Source organism: Acanthochromis polyacanthus, chromosome 8 (assembly GCF_021347895.1).
Source record: "Acanthochromis polyacanthus isolate Apoly-LR-REF ecotype Palm Island chromosome 8, KAUST_Apoly_ChrSc, whole genome shotgun sequence".
NCBI lineage: Eukaryota > Metazoa > Chordata > Actinopteri > Pomacentridae > Acanthochromis > Acanthochromis polyacanthus.
In genome coordinates this window covers 148,713-163,943 of record NC_067120.1, presented here as the reverse complement: position 1 = coordinate 163,943, position 15,231 = coordinate 148,713, and the positions used below count along the sequence as shown (strand labels likewise).

The following is a 15,231-nucleotide window of genomic DNA, read 5'->3' as shown; positions in this document are numbered from 1 at the left end:
TCGATGCGCACTCGCAGTTAGAAAACTGTAATTGAATAAACGTTCTATCACAAAGTCGCATGCCTAGACAGAAGGTATATATTTTTTAATGTAGGATTTGGAGTTTGATTGATTAAAACGGAGCAACTGAATGCACAATGACGCACATGCTTGGAGCCTTCGGGACGGAGATGGATGAATTTTTTTAAATGGTACACTTCCATGCGCCGGAAATCCGGCGCGGCGCCGAAAAACTTTAAGCCCTGAATACAAATAAAGAAAAAGCATTGAATGAGGAGGTGTGTCCACACTATTCACCGTTGGTGTATATGACAACATGCACACAGATTATTAGCAGGGACAAAGAACTGACCGTGCATGTGTGTGAATTTTCCCCAATGAAGGAGTCTCTCAGGACCTGGGTGAGCTTACTGGCTCTGAATGGAGCGTGTGGTTTGTTACGACCAAGAGCTCTGATACACTCCTGAAACAAGAAGAGAGGGAAAGACAGGATATAGTAAATAAAAAGAATGAAATAAATGTGTATTTTGTCTTTTCACGAACAAACAAGTGGCAGAAAACACTGTGGACAACACTGCTGCCTTCCACAGAGCTTCAGGGCCAACAGGCTTTTGTTGATCTCAGCTCCTTCCAGACAGTCTGTCATGTGAGGTGGATCTGGACCCGTGCGGAGGACCACGCTACCAAGGCGGAATTGGGTGTAAAACAGGTTTATTGTAAGGGGTGGAGATGGTCCGGGAAGCAGTGGAGATGGATAGAGAGTTCTGGCAGCAGGGAGGGAGTAAAGCCGGGGATCGGCGGCCGTGGCGGCTCCGGTGGGGAGCAGAGTGTGGTGGCAGATGTTTGGTGCGGATCCCTGGCGGCGGTGCTGGTCCGGGGGTTCCGTGGCGGGGTCCAGTAACGGTTCGGTGGGGTCCGGGGGGCACCAGGAGAATCGGAGAAGGGGGTCAAGGCAGGGAAGGCAGAGCAGGTTCGGAACAGAATGGGCTGGTCGGGGCAGGGGCAAGGAGCCTGGACAGCTGGTCCTAGGCAGACGAGAGGAAACAGAGTTAGTAAGGCACAAAAAGCATAGTAATCAAAAAATGGCGAGATGATGACTGACTGTGTGTCTAGTTTAACAATCTGACAGGGAGTGGAATGATGAGCCGGTTCTTATTGCTGAGGTGGTAATCAACGAGATGTCTTCCAGCTGCCCGGGATCCATGGATGTGGCTGATTACCTGAGTGGAGTCAGCTGAGAAGCTCAACTCCACTCAGGTGCCACACTGCAGGGGAAGACAGAGGTAGAGGAGCGGATGGGAGACTGAAAGGGAGACACAGAGACAGAGGAACAGAGAGGCAGAGAGACAGAGGAGAAAGGTAGGGAAAAGGGGTTTTTAGGGATGTCAGGTGGGGATGGGATGAGGAGAGGACCCTGACAGAGTCTGGCGGTCGGCAGTCGACGTATCGGCCCCCCTCTCATTTCCTGCAAGGTCGATGACCGAGAACTTCCCATGCATCTTTCCCTTCCTCCGAAGAATGATCTGGAACACCGCGTGGCTGCGGGATGAGTGAGCGTTGGCACACGTCTGCCCTGATGTTCTGGAAGAGAGAGGAAAGAGATGTAAAGATGAACAACAGGCGAACGAGGGTGAATGGAGAAAGAAAGACAATGACATTTGCACATGTAAGTAACAACAGTTGCAATATGTTTATCAAACATGTACTGAACAAATGCAGCAATGTTTCTGTTGTCCTACCTGCAGCTGTTGCCCACTTCAATGAGTTTCAGGACATCTTCTGTGCACTTGACCTCCTTCTCCTGAAGCCCCACAACCTGCATCTGCTGCTTCCCATCCTCCAGCACCCTCAGCTTGGATTTACGATTCAGGAGGTCAAACACCTGTCAGCACACACACAATACAGTCAGCGTCGGTTAGTGTTGATCACACATGAAATATGGTCACACCAATCACGAGATGATTACACTTGCCTTTTCATTGTAGATTTGAAAGAAGGCTGCATACACTTGTCGATCTAAATTCTTGTAATTGGGTTTCTTCAAAATGACAAATACATCCTGAGCCGCACAAAAGAGATTTACGATTTCAACCGTGTTAAAGTAGAATCTCTACAAAATACCCACACAATTAAAATGTGAAGTAGTTTAGTCAACGAGGTGCATTAAATTAGGTCAGAAATCACAGCTCATCTGTTTACCAGCTAATGCATAAATTCCTTTCCAGCAGTCTTGGTTCTTTCCAGAGAAATCTCCACCCATAGTCTACAATGCAATACAGGTGAAGATATAGTTACATTCAGCAGAGTTGAAACAAAGTAAAAACCCTCAGTTTCAGCTTTTGCAAGAGAAAAAGTCGTTGCCTGTAACTCACATGTGTTTTTCCGCTTCCTGTCTGTCCGTAGGCCAAGCAGGTGGCCATGCCCCTCTCAAAGATGGTCTCCACTAGAGGTCTGGCAGTGAACCTGCAGAAGAAGACAGAACACAAGTTTATTCTCTATCTGCTAAAGCAAGACATTACAAAGTGCATTGAGAGGACTTGTGTTATGATCGGTTGCTATATGAATAAAACTGAATTAAGCTTCGTCACAAGTGGGACGGTGGTCATGCGTGTGAACTCTGCACTTACCTAGGCAAAAACAAGGTCAAGCAAGACAAAAACACAAAGTACAGAGGAATATTAACAAGTGGCTTAAAATGTTAAAGTCAAATTAATATGAATTAACAAGGTTCCCACTCTTTTCTGGAAATCATTTTTCAGGACGGTTTCTGGCGTTTGTGTAGTGTCTTAGTATTATACATTTAGGATTCAGACTATTTGTTAAATCTTTATTTACTCTGATTTCTTATGAATATATTATGTTGATTTACTCTTTATGTACCCTAAATTTCAATTTGCCATTTTTTTTATTTTTGTCACCATTGTTTTTCATTTTCAAGATCTTATTTATTAACTTGCATTATTTTATCTACTCCTATTTTATAGTTAAGTGTGCATTAGTTACCAAGAACATTTTCACTTAATTTCCTATGGCAGATTTTTGTTCATTAAGAAGGTAGAACGAGATAAATCATTTTCCAGGACAATTCAAGCTTTTCCTGGGCATTTTATTTTCCATATGTTTTCCATGACTGCAAAATTGGTCTATCATTTTTCAGGTTTTCCAGGACGCGTGGGGACCCCGATTAGAGGTTCAGCGTCCCGTATTCCATCGGGCCGTTTTGAGATGTGCATAAGCATTTTTCAAAACTGACCAAAGCTGCAAATTCCATGATAGAAACACTATACACCCATGGAAAGCTTAGATTCTCATGAATCCGCCGGTATGAACCACTTTCAGATGTGATTACCACAGCGGGTAATATAAACACATTTGTCCAACAAACAACAAATCACGTAAACAGCAAAACTCACCTTTGAAGGCTCATAACTGGTCACAGATGAAAATATTCCACAAAAAACGGCCATAATCCAAGCTTAGACATCCAGACAAAACAAGCCAGTATAATATATTGTCCAAAACATGTCTTGAAATCAGTAAATAATCCACAAATAGCACAAATATTTTTTTGCGTTTGAACAAGTTTTTTCTTTGATTGAAAACGTTTTTTTTTGATTGAAGTGAAGTTTTTTCTGATTGAGAACATGTTTTGCGATTGGAGCAACTTTTTTTTCGACTGAAAATAAAGAAACAAATTTACCTTCATACAGATGCACCATGAGCATCACTTCACCAACATTTGGGTGTTCAGTTTTTATTTGTGACACTTCAATATCTAATTGTTGATCACTGATTAGATCAAATTTGATGTTGGAATATTGTAGTCTTGTAGTAATTTATAGAAAGTTGGCCTTGAGATTCCAAGAGTAGATGCTGCTTCAGTAAAAGTGGTTTTCAGGGAAAGAACATGTTCAAGCTCCTCTCTGGATATATCATGCCTTCCTTGGTAGGTACCCTACAACACAGGAAATAAATATGACTTTGAATATGTTTGGATCACAAAAGATGGCTAATTCAAAAAAAATTGAAACATATTAAAGACATTTATTACACATTTGAAGAAAATGTAATAACATTTCATTACAGATGAGCATTAAGCAGTCCATTCTGAAGAGAACTGTTGAGATAATACTCATTGCTGACTTACAGTTTAATGATATTAAATAATCTGGAAAATCCACATACTACAGCAACTCAGAAAAAATAAACATGAGTACTGATCAGTACTTACTGACTGAGAGGTCACTGGGGTGAAGTCTGGTGCTGTTAAAGATACCGTACCATCAGTGCCGGAGTCCTGAAGAGTTTAAGAATATGATTCAAATCAGAAACACGTAATTACGCTGTTACATGATGTATGTAATATGAAACCAGCAATAAAATTAAAGTGGAAATATTACACAAGTCATGTTAAAAACACAAATAGACATCTAGGTCAAATCAGTATGACAGCATAGCATGCGGTAGGATGTCAAAGTGGAGGTAGACGGTGTGGTTGATCTAAGAGCAGCGTAGTTCCGAACAGCCTGTAGAGACATTGTCAACGCATTAGCGACATTTCTTCAATGTGTCAAAACGTGTGTGCTCAGAAATAACATTTTTAAAAAAGCAACTATACTATGCATGAAGTGAACTGACGCTAGTAGCAAATCTCGTCTGGGCTAACGTTAGCTCGTTTACAGTAAATAAGCCTTGCTTGAGCTAATGCAAGGCGAGAAACACTTACCGAGTGCTGTTGTGGCTCTGCGGCAGCCGTTGTAGCTGACGCGGGGTTAATTTCTTGTATAGCTGCCAGAACGGCCCTTCCAATACTTTCAGCCAAAGGTGAATCCCTCGACATTGTGTGGTAAGCGTGGGGCGCGTAGCGACAGTGACCGAGTGGAACCGAGATGACGGCAAGGCAGACATGACAGTTCACATATCACTAAGCGAGCTCCCCGAGCTTTTATTTTGGTACTTCCTGTAACCGGGAGTGTCAATTTGCATATTAGCTAAATATTTAGTTGGAACTGAGAGATTTAGATTTAACATTTAGATTTAGATTTAACATTTACATTTACATTTAGATTTAACATTTACATTTAGATTAACATTTAGATTTAGATTTATTATTTAGATTTAGATTTAACATTTAGATTTAATATTTGACATTTATCAGTGACATTTACTATTTAGATTTAATTATTTCAGTTATTTATGAGATGACATATATTGGTGTAAATGTCCTAAAAGGTGACCTGCAAAAATTCACACCAGTTGTTTTTTACATGGTTTACAGCTAAATGTGACGAAATGTTGCTGTTATTTTTTGCATGAGCTGCTTTACAAACAGCACCCCATGGAAAAGTCATTCTGTCGATCTTCACCTGACGTATGAACTTCCCCTTCTTTACTTCTTCTACAGCTCTCTCCAAATCCTTAAGAGAAGCTGAAGTCCTGTCTGTCTTCCACTAGTCTCAAAATTAAAATGTCACATCATTTTGGTTCTAACATGTAAAAATACCAAATAAAATTAATAATGTAATTATTTACCAATTATCAAATTTGCCTTCATCACAAAAATGCATCATCCAGGCGGTTTACAGTTCACTACATACTAACACTTTAGCCTCATTTCGTAGCTTACTAATGCACTAACGTGTACAATAGTTTCAGATGCCTCAATAATTATACAGACACGACACTCATAAAACCATGAAGAATTTACTTTGAGCAGGAAGCAATTGTTTTATACACTAAAATGTCTTATTCCATGTGCATGTAAAGGATACTTCTTCAAAAATGTTTGGCCACATGAACAATTTCTTCCGTGGTTTTCGAGAACCAACTAACCCACAGACTCTCCCCTAAGGGATATTTTCAAAAGGTGACATTTTTAAATCTGTGATTCTGTTCAAGGTGTCAAAGTACAGTCATCGCAATCCTTAAGATCCAGTCATTATTCGGGGCTAGTAACTCTTGACGCTTCAAAATCATTAAAATAACTTGATTTTAATCTGTATGAAGCTAAAACTCTCCACTTTAGTCTGTTTGAATGACGTGCACTAATAATGCTTATTGGAGAGATATTGGGCAGCAAAACGGAAAACTTTGACCAGCTGAAAGGAAAAGAGGATCTGGTGACCACAAATGTTTGTACAAAATTTCATGCCAATTTTTCAAACTCTTGTTGACATATTTCAGTGTGGACCAAATAGTTGGACCACTAGAATGCTACAAGCAGTCCAGTCCATTTATTTTTTTCAACATAATACTGGAGCATTACATTATTATCTTCCAGGTGTAGTGGATTCTGAAGCTCCAAGCAGTTTATACTTCCGTAAACTTAGAACTTTTTCACCTGCTTTCTAGTGACCCAGCAAACAAACAAACAGACGTGGTGGAAAAAAAGAAAACAGAGGAGAATCTACTGGAACTGTAGTTTGACAGCAAAATGAATGAGTGGATAACCAAAAAATTCAATAATAGTAATGTTTTTTGCTTTGAAAATGTGGTTGTTTTAGATTTGTAATTTATTTTTCTTTGGTTTGGGGAAGTCCGACCTTCAAGACTATAGCAGAGGAAATTATGTTTTCAATGACAATTTTTTTCAATGGTAATTTTTTTTTTTTAATGACAACCAATACTGTCGCTATTTTAGCTCCATGAGGAAATGCCTGACCATCTGAGCAAAAAATGAGCTCTGCAAAATTAACCACATGATGAAAATGTAAAGGATTACAAATGATTAAGATTGATAGTTATGGGAGACTTGTAAGTTGTGGAGTGCAGGAAAAATAACTTCATCACTCATTGCAATGAGATGTGCTTGTCACTTTAAACCCTTGTAATACCACTTTGTTTACAAGGCATGTATTCTTTTTAACAAAATCTTCAAAATGCACACTCTTTTTAGAGCCAGAAACGATAAAAATGGAAAGAGTGGTTCAACTTTCCGACTGTTTGTAATAAATACCATCAGTTTTGTGTGATTACATAGAGAAAACATCTTGAAAATAAGCTTAAAATTGTCAGATTTCATTGTAGTCACTTTATTTAAAATGTCAAATTTAAAAATTCACCAAAAATAACGATGGTATTTGTAAAAAAAAAAAGAAACCCAAAGATTCTCTGCTCTGCACGGCCACTGAGAAGCCATGACTGACTCAGGGCAGTTCTGAGCAACAACCATGTGACCAAAATCCAGACACTTTTTGGGTGAAGCTTTCAATTCATTTTCAATCCATTTTATTTACAAGTTCAAATGTGTGATCTCAAGACAAAAGTAAAGACAAAATTATAGAGAGAAACCCAACAAATCCAAAATTTCCTTTGGATTCCCTGTCTGAGCAAGCACTTGGCGACAGTGGGGAGGTAAAACTCCCTTTTTCAGGAAGAACCCTCCGGCAGAACCAGGCTCAGACAGAGCGGCCATCTGCCTCGACCGGTTGGGGTGAGGGGAAAGAAGACTGAGAACGGGATACAGAAAAGTCATGAGATCAAAACACAAGAGAACAAGAAAGCCAGCCAAGGATTCTGAGGTCAGGAACTGTGAGTCCGAAATGTTAGTCCAGTCCATCACTGCTGCTCAGTTCATCACATCGGACACACAGCAGCAGCAGAACTTCTTCTTAATCCAAGAGAAGACACGTTGGAAGCAGTTCTTCTTCATTGTCTTTCTCTGCTCCTCATTGACTTCAGTGTCTTCATCATCATGACCATCCTTGCTGTCCTCGGTGTCTTCGGCAGTGTCAGCGTAATCACTGTCCTCGTGCTCACTGCTCTTAAGGTCATCGTCCTCATCGGGCAAGCCTGTCAGGTTAATTCTGTTTTCTGGGTCTGCAGGCTTAACCATGATGAACTTGCTGGTGGAGGGTTTCGGTTCATCGCTAAAAAAGGAAACATACACTGTTGGGTTTACATCTGACAAGCAGAGAATGTAAACATGGAAATCAACAAAAGTCCATATCAGTCTTTTGTCACCTGCTGGGCTGCTAATGTCTCACAACCTGTGTACAAAGTAAATAGAAACACACTTACCAACTCCTGGTGGGGGAGCTGCTGTTGAGGTAGTTTTTGGTGATGAAAGGATGGTTGAGGATACCACTGGGGGTGATTCTGTCGTCCTCATCCCACTGAAGCATCGCCTTCAGCAGCTCGATGCACTCCCTCCTCTCATCAGCCTCTGCTGGGTTGTCCGTCTCAGAATACACCTGGTGCAGAAAACATTTGGAAAGTCCAACAGTGGTCAAATCACCTTCCACCGTCAAATGTGAATACCATAAATGAACGGGACTTTTCAGCAACTAGCTGCTGCTTCCAAAACTACCTACCGTTTTCATTTCATCCAGAGAGTCCAACTTGTAAACCGTGGGGTCGGAGTGGACGAGATCGCTCTCAAAATACTCTCTAGGTGTCTGAAAGAAGAAAACAATGATGCTTACTAAAGTCTTTATCTTATTGAGTGAGTAAAGGTCAGAGGTAAAATCACAGTAGGAGTATTGTACCTTCAGCCGCCACAAACCATCAGACTTTTTCTGAAAAAATAATTGCGATCTCAGGCCAGCATCGATGAGATGTTGCGGCGGCAGACCCAGCAGACGGATCATGCGTCGGAGCTGCAAACAAAACAGAACACCATGTTAGACCTGAAGCTAATCCTGTGACGGCTTCTAATGTGTTTCGGCTGCGGTAATTTACTCACTGTAAAGTATTCCGAGTCTGAGCCTGATCCGAAGAGACTATCTTCAGTCATCATCCAGGCCATCACGCAGCCTAAGGACCAAACGTCGATGGCCTCTGAATACGGCAGGCCCAGGGTGATTTCTGGAGCTCTGAATGTGGAAAAAACAGCAAATGAAGATGTGACACAGTAGACAGTAAGGAGACAGCGCTGAATTCAAGATTTCTCAATGTTTAAAAAGTATCGGTATTTCATACCTATATTCAAGTACTTGGAATAGCTCTCCTGCTTGGGCTTCGGATCTGTACTTGGCCAAACCAAAGTCAATCAGCTTGACTTTGAAGGGCTGCTTCACATGATCCACCATCATGATGTTATCCTCCTTCACATCACAGTGGATTATGCCAGCACTCTTTGTTGCATTCAAAGCAACAGCCATCTGCAAGTAACAACATTTATCAGGAGTTTGTTCAAGAAATGTGTCAGATGACAATAAAAGTAGAAGTTGTCAAGGTTAATCAACCACCCATGTTGATTCTAGCACCACTGAAGGAGAGAAATAGAAGGAGACAATAGAAGGTCACACCTGCTGAATAACTGTACGGACGTGTTCCATTCGCATTGGCTGTGCGAAATTCTCCACGTAGTCCCACAGGTCGATGTCCAATTTCTCGAGCACCAGGAGCCGCGTATCTTCGAAGAAGACGTCTCCTTTGTATTCAATGATGTTGGACTCCTTTGAATTGTGGCTCATGAGCTTTTTCAGGATCTCTGCCTGTGGAGACACAATATGTTTGCTTAGCCACATAGTCCAATCAGTTCTTCTCAACAACTAAAAAGTACACAGCATGACCAGTACCACTACTCAGAATCTTGTAGTAGTACTTTCTCTTTTTAAAACAATGTCTTTTTTTATGTCACCGTTCAGCTGAAATCAGTGTCCTACCTCATGGTCCAGATTGTTCCATGTGGGCATCTTTATAGCCACGTGCTCTTCAGTGTTGTTTTTCACACAGTCCAGCACTCTTCCAAAGCCTCCATCTCTCAGTTCTTTCACCACCGTGTAGCCTGTTGTCAATTCGAAACCCTGCCATGCGATACTCCCCTCGGAGGAAGACGAAGATGAGGATGAGGATGAGGATGAAGACGAGGATGAACTTTGAAAGTTCATTTTGATCTTGTCCCAGAAGTCTGAAAGTGAAACAGACACAAAAGAGAACCACATTCTATGGATGTCTTGTTGAACCATTGGTAATCTACCACACTGTTGTGATTTCAGTTTTCAATCATATTTGCTAAATATTGAACCAGTTATCATAAAACAACAGCACTGAGTGTTACAACCTGTTCTGAATTGTGTTATAAGGCATACTGGACAGTATTGCAGCAAAACTACATGGATGTTTCCTCAGAAACTCCAAAGTGTTCACTTCATTAAACAGAAGAGTGGAGTTACTTACTTCACAAAAGTTTGGTTATCTAGATTTTGCTGAAATGTGGATGTCTCTGAGTTTGGTGTTAAGCTGGTTTCACTAAACTACTCAATAAACCAATAAATAACTCAATAAAATCAATTGAAATGGTGTCTCCACTCAGAGTTTTTGTGTTTGTCATGAATTCTAGAATGAGTTTAAAAACAATTAAAAATTTCTCAGCATTGTTTCATTTTGAAAATGACATTTTAAATGACTAAAACTGGCCCTGTTTTTCTCATCTATATGCACTTAATAACTTATGGTGACATATTCTGAGTAATTTTGTAATAAATTGTTGAAATCTCTCCATGTTGCAAGTTAAGGAAACAGAACGAGCTAACACCTTACTTATTACACTAGCTGAATTAATTTACTTATCAGAAAAAAGTGACCTTAAACCTTGCTCACATCACATTATCATTACATACTCCAAAATGAATATTTCCCAGTAGAAAAATCCTGCTATCCCAACATATCTATGCATTTGGTCATGGTTATAGTCAAATTATTCCAAGATTTCAGCTTTAAAACCAAATTTTGTCTTCACAAAAATGTTTGTCCTGCTCTTTACAGGAGTACTGCTTAGTTTTAGTCCAGTTTATCCAGTTATGACCAAACCTGAACACATCACTTCCCTTCCACACTGCTAAGATCTTACTTTTTAATAACAAGATGTTAAAAATTACAAGACAAGTAAAAAACTGAGTGTTACATCCTGTTCTGACTCACAGATTTCATTACAAATTGGACAGAGTTGTAGAAAAATACATTTTAAAACTTCCTTCTGAAGGTTTCCTCTGGTGTTTGCGTCATCAAACAGAGCAGTGAAGTCACTTACCTCAAAAATCTTGGGTTCTGTGGATTTTGTTGAAAGGTTGAGGTTTAGTTTAATCTCGATGTCCTGCTAGTTTCAAGTAGTACTGTTGTCTTGTTGAAATCTGTAAGACACTGTGCAGAACTGTCTGCACCCTGATTTAAATGCAGCACTACCTCGTTCAAATGTAAACAAAACAGCATATATATAATGTTGTTATTTTTTAAACTTTTAACTGTCATATTTACTGTAAAGAAAGCACACAGTGGATAAATTTGGGTTCATGTAAAATGCTGAAACACTGGTGTAGTCATTGTATATGAGGAATATGGCTTTCCAAAGGGAACAAACTTGGAATTAGTTCAGCCTTTGGAGAAAACATGTTGGGGGTAAATTGTGCCATCAATTATGCTGAAGTAAAATTTAAAATTTTCCATCTCATATAATGTAAGATCTGTCTCCATTTGTTCATGTATGACCTGATGGGCTGAAAAGTCATTCTGTGGATCTTCATCTGCCACCTGATGTATGAACTTCCACTTCTTTACTTTTTCTACAGCTCTCTCCAAATCCTTAAGAGAAGCTGAAGTCCTGTCTGTCTTCCCAACCCGGTCTCACAAGGATTCGTGAAACTGTTAAGTAAATTAATCTATGGTTTCGTGCGCACCAACACGATTTTCTCATGTTTTTCGTGTTGCTCACAACGAAATTCAAACCAATGCATTTCAAGCGGAGGACTTTTCGTGCCACTCAGAACGTATTTCAAACGAATGGGTGTATTATATTTTTAATGTAAAAGCGTTGCGAATCCAACGCTATATGTTGCATTACATCGTCCCATATTTATAATGTAATGCAGGGGTCGCAATTAGATGTGGCTTCGGGCCAAAATTTGTGTAAACGTCATTCGGCCGTTTGACCGAAGGGCCGGTGCGCTGGTATTTATGAAATCATTTTGCTTACGGGGTATCCGATGCCCATATAGCTGAGAGGGTTAAGCAGGCCACTCATGTACAGGAGCTGGTCTCCGACGCAGCGGCCCGGGTTCCATTCCGGCCCGCTGCATTATAATACCAGGGAAATTTTTCATACACAAATGCAGATTTCTAAAATGTAAACCTATTTTTAATATGTTTCATAAAGAAATGTCTCTATTCTTCTCCTCACTGAAACACATGAAAAAACGGACTGCTGTAAAACTTTTTAACATGATTCAAGATATCAAACTCATGGACAACCCCTAACCCACTGGACATTCATGCAGACAGACTCCTGTTTCAATTAAAAAAAAAAAAAACGTGCAGCACTTCGGCACCTTTCTACTTCGGTGGTGTCTGTGTAAAACAATGTCCAACATGCAAACAGCACACCTGGCGCCATGAAGCACAAAATGCAGGTGTAAATCAATGGGGTGCTGAACATAGCATAGTAATATTCATAACGGGAATAATAGGTGATAATAGGTAATAGAATATTCTGAAATTAAGCTCGACTGTAGACAGGTATTTTGCAAACACTATAAACACACACACACACACACTAATATATGTTAGAGAAGCAGATAATAGCAGTAAAGTCAATTATTTTAATCATTTGAAGAGACAATATATTATTACGCTATATATACATATATAAACAAAATACTGACGAATGAACACATATTTCTATATAAAACAATATATATGTATATACATATATATATGTGTGTGTGTGTGTGTGTGTGTGTGTGTTGATTTACAATGTTTGCAAAATACCTGTCTACAGTCGAGCTTAAGATCAGAATATTCTATTACCTATTATTATTATTATCTATTATTCCCTCTATGAATATTAAACTATGCCGAACCATTTGTCCTGTATCATAGCTACATGTATGACGTTTGCAGCAAAATATTTATGTACACTTTCTTTTTTCTGTCATGATGACAGGTGAGGCTGTGCCTCACCTGCCTCCCCTGACCGCACATCACTGGTGTGTATGCATGTGTGTATGCTTGTGTGTGTATGTGGGGATGTGTGCATGCATGTGTATTTGCGGGGGAGAGATGGTGATGATATGAAAACAGAGTCTACAGAGACCTGTTCAGTAGCCTGACAGCTTCGGGGAAAAAGACTTCAAATGAAGGAGACATTTTGTGCAACATATCAAGTATCATAAAAGTCATTCCCAGTGGAATTCAAGTCTGATATTGTGTGGGACTATTCAGAGCAGTCACATGAAGCACTGTATCTGTTTTCAAGGGTCTAGCCCCATGGGAACCCGCTTTTGTCAGGAGTGAGGCCTGCTAGCAGTGATGAAGCCTGAGGCCTTCAAACATGTCAAAAAAATTCCTGCTCGGTCATTTTTGGGTCGAGTGACACCAAATCGGACACATTCCTACTAGACCAAGCCCTGACCTTGCATATTTTTTTTTCAGAGAGTTAACTCAAAAGGGGCCCGAGCACGGCCGGTTTTTCACTCGACCATTAACCCTTTAATGTCCAAACGCTTCAAAATGGGCTAAAAAGGTCAAAATCTCACACATTCCTTAACCAATTTGGACCAAACTGCACAGGTTCTATATATAGAGGCTAATGTGAACGCTCATGCACGTTTCAGACCTCCAGGGGCCCTGAAGAAGGAATGAGGGCCAAAAAAACACATTTTTTCATAAATGTCCCTCTTTTGCTCTCATTTCACTTCTGTTACACTCAGAGAGCTGAAACCTGGGATCTGGTACCTCTGAAACATCTAAAATCTAAATCCACTGGAACTGTTTTGCTAGCCCCTCCCAAACCGGAAGTAGCCCCAGGAACAACCTAGAGACTTGTGCTTCAAATCAACTGTTCACCAAGGTCACCTGAATCACCCCTAAAAGTTTCAGCTCATTTGATGCAAAAATTACCAATTTATGGTGCTTCAATGTCCAAAAATGTGACATTTAGAACCTGCGCCAGGGGTCACAGGAAGGTCATAGAGACACCAAACCACCACAGTTCAGCTCCAAATATAGCCTAGTATAACATAGTAAAAGATCAGCCCCAGGGTCCCAGTAGAAAAATCTGACCAAGTGTTCATGTTAGGAAAACCGTAACCCTTGTCAGACTCTTCGACCCTGAGAGCCTTCTGCCAGTGGAATTAGACCCTCACCCTCATTTTTTACCTGAACGGGACGAAATCTTAACCACAAGTACTAGGGGCCCCTGTGAGTCGGTATTGTGACGGCCCCCGTGTGTGGTTGCCTACTAGGTGAATTAATAACAGCTGTTCTCTTAAAGGTGCTGGGATTGGCCAGGAGAAGTGATTGAGATGTGGAGCACCTGGGCCCGCTGCTCCACTTCTACTATATATACTTGCTTCCTGTGAACTACAGGGCGTTGGGTTCTCTCCGCTCCCGGTTCCAGCCGCCGAGACATATGCACCATTTATTTTAGCTTCCTTTGTTAGTGCACTTTCCAACGCTTTGCATTACATTATTTCCACCCAGCCACATTTACACTACTGATCTTACAGACTATACACACTTCATGCTTATTGTTATCCTTTGTTTATTTTTCTTTAATTTGTAATAAATGGCGTGACTATTTTTTGAAAGAGCACTCCTCTTGTCTTTTGTCATGGCCTTGGAGCCGGGTTATGACAAAATGGGGGCTCGTCCGGCTGTTTTGTTCCTGTTTGATTGCGTAAGTTGGTTTGTTTGAAGTGTTGCTTATTGGCAACAGTCAAATGTATTGTTGCGCAATTTTTTTTGGTTGATCGGGACTTGATCTTATTGAATAGGTTTGTGAGGAGTTTTACTTTTTGTGAATCTGTGATTTGTTTGATGTTGTGTGTAGACCAGGGAGTTTGTTGATTGGTGCTTTGTGCTGGCGAGAGCGCACGTGCGTACAATTGTTTGGTGCACTGATTTTTTTTGTTTGTTTGTTTGTATCTATATTGGCTTTAAATATTTTGTTCTTTTGTGCGCGCGTTTGTGGGGACTTTTGGAGAGGAGCCCAACTGATTTTGGCTGGTGATCTGGGAAAATTGGTTTTTATATCAATGCATGTTTGATTGTTAACTTACCCTGTGGACTCGGCGTGGATCTGCGGATGCATTTTTGTTTGCACGTGTAGCAGGACAGTCAGGTAACTCATCCTTGTGTGTCTTATTATATGGTGTGGAGTTTTCCCCTGTAGGCTGTAGCAGCGCTTCTCTTTTGGGTTCGTTGCGTGGGGCTTGGTAGTGCTGTGACGCATGCGGTTAAAGCTTTGCTTGGGAGCATGTCCGTGGTTTCGGGAGGGTTGCTGGCGTGCTAGTC

The 15,231-nt window shown here is 40.5% G+C and overlaps 1 protein-coding gene and 1 long non-coding RNA gene across 2 annotated transcripts; both read right to left on the bottom strand.

Annotated features, from left to right (window-relative positions):
* Positions 1–368: 368 nt before the first annotated feature.
* Positions 369–4,925, bottom strand: LOC127535234 (uncharacterized). Its single transcript, XR_007944055.1, has 8 exons — positions 4,727–4,925; positions 4,232–4,297; positions 3,414–3,955; positions 2,373–2,463; positions 2,200–2,263; positions 1,740–2,059; positions 1,103–1,581; positions 369–1,025 (listed from the first exon to the last, which is right to left on the bottom strand). It is a non-coding gene; the product is annotated as an uncharacterized LOC127535234 (long non-coding RNA).
* Positions 4,926–7,210: 2,285 nt separating this feature from the next.
* Positions 7,211–9,423, bottom strand: LOC127535233 (homeodomain-interacting protein kinase 1-like). Its single transcript, XM_051952632.1, has 7 exons — positions 9,249–9,423; positions 8,920–9,101; positions 8,684–8,813; positions 8,487–8,597; positions 8,313–8,396; positions 8,020–8,192; positions 7,211–7,868 (listed from the first exon to the last, which is right to left on the bottom strand). The coding sequence occupies exons 1-7, from the start codon at positions 9,414–9,416 to the stop codon at positions 7,568–7,570; spliced, it is 1,149 nt and encodes a 382-aa protein (XP_051808592.1). The 5' UTR covers positions 9,417–9,423; the 3' UTR covers positions 7,211–7,567.
* Positions 9,424–15,231: the final 5,808 nt, after the last annotated feature.

Excerpts from the sequence above, each read along its gene's own strand:
- LOC127535233 (XM_051952632.1), bottom strand. The coding sequence starts at position 9,416 with ATGAGCCACAATTCAAAGGAGTCCAACATCATTGAATACAAAGGAGAC. Across the intron at positions 8,598-8,683 it reads CAGACTCGGAATACTTTACA|CTCCGACGCATGATCCGTCT; the intron begins GTGAGTAAATTA and ends TTTTGTTTGCAG. Across the intron at positions 8,193-8,312 it reads CTCTGGATGAAATGAAAACG|GTGTATTCTGAGACGGACAA; the intron begins GTAGGTAGTTTT and ends TTTCTGCACCAG.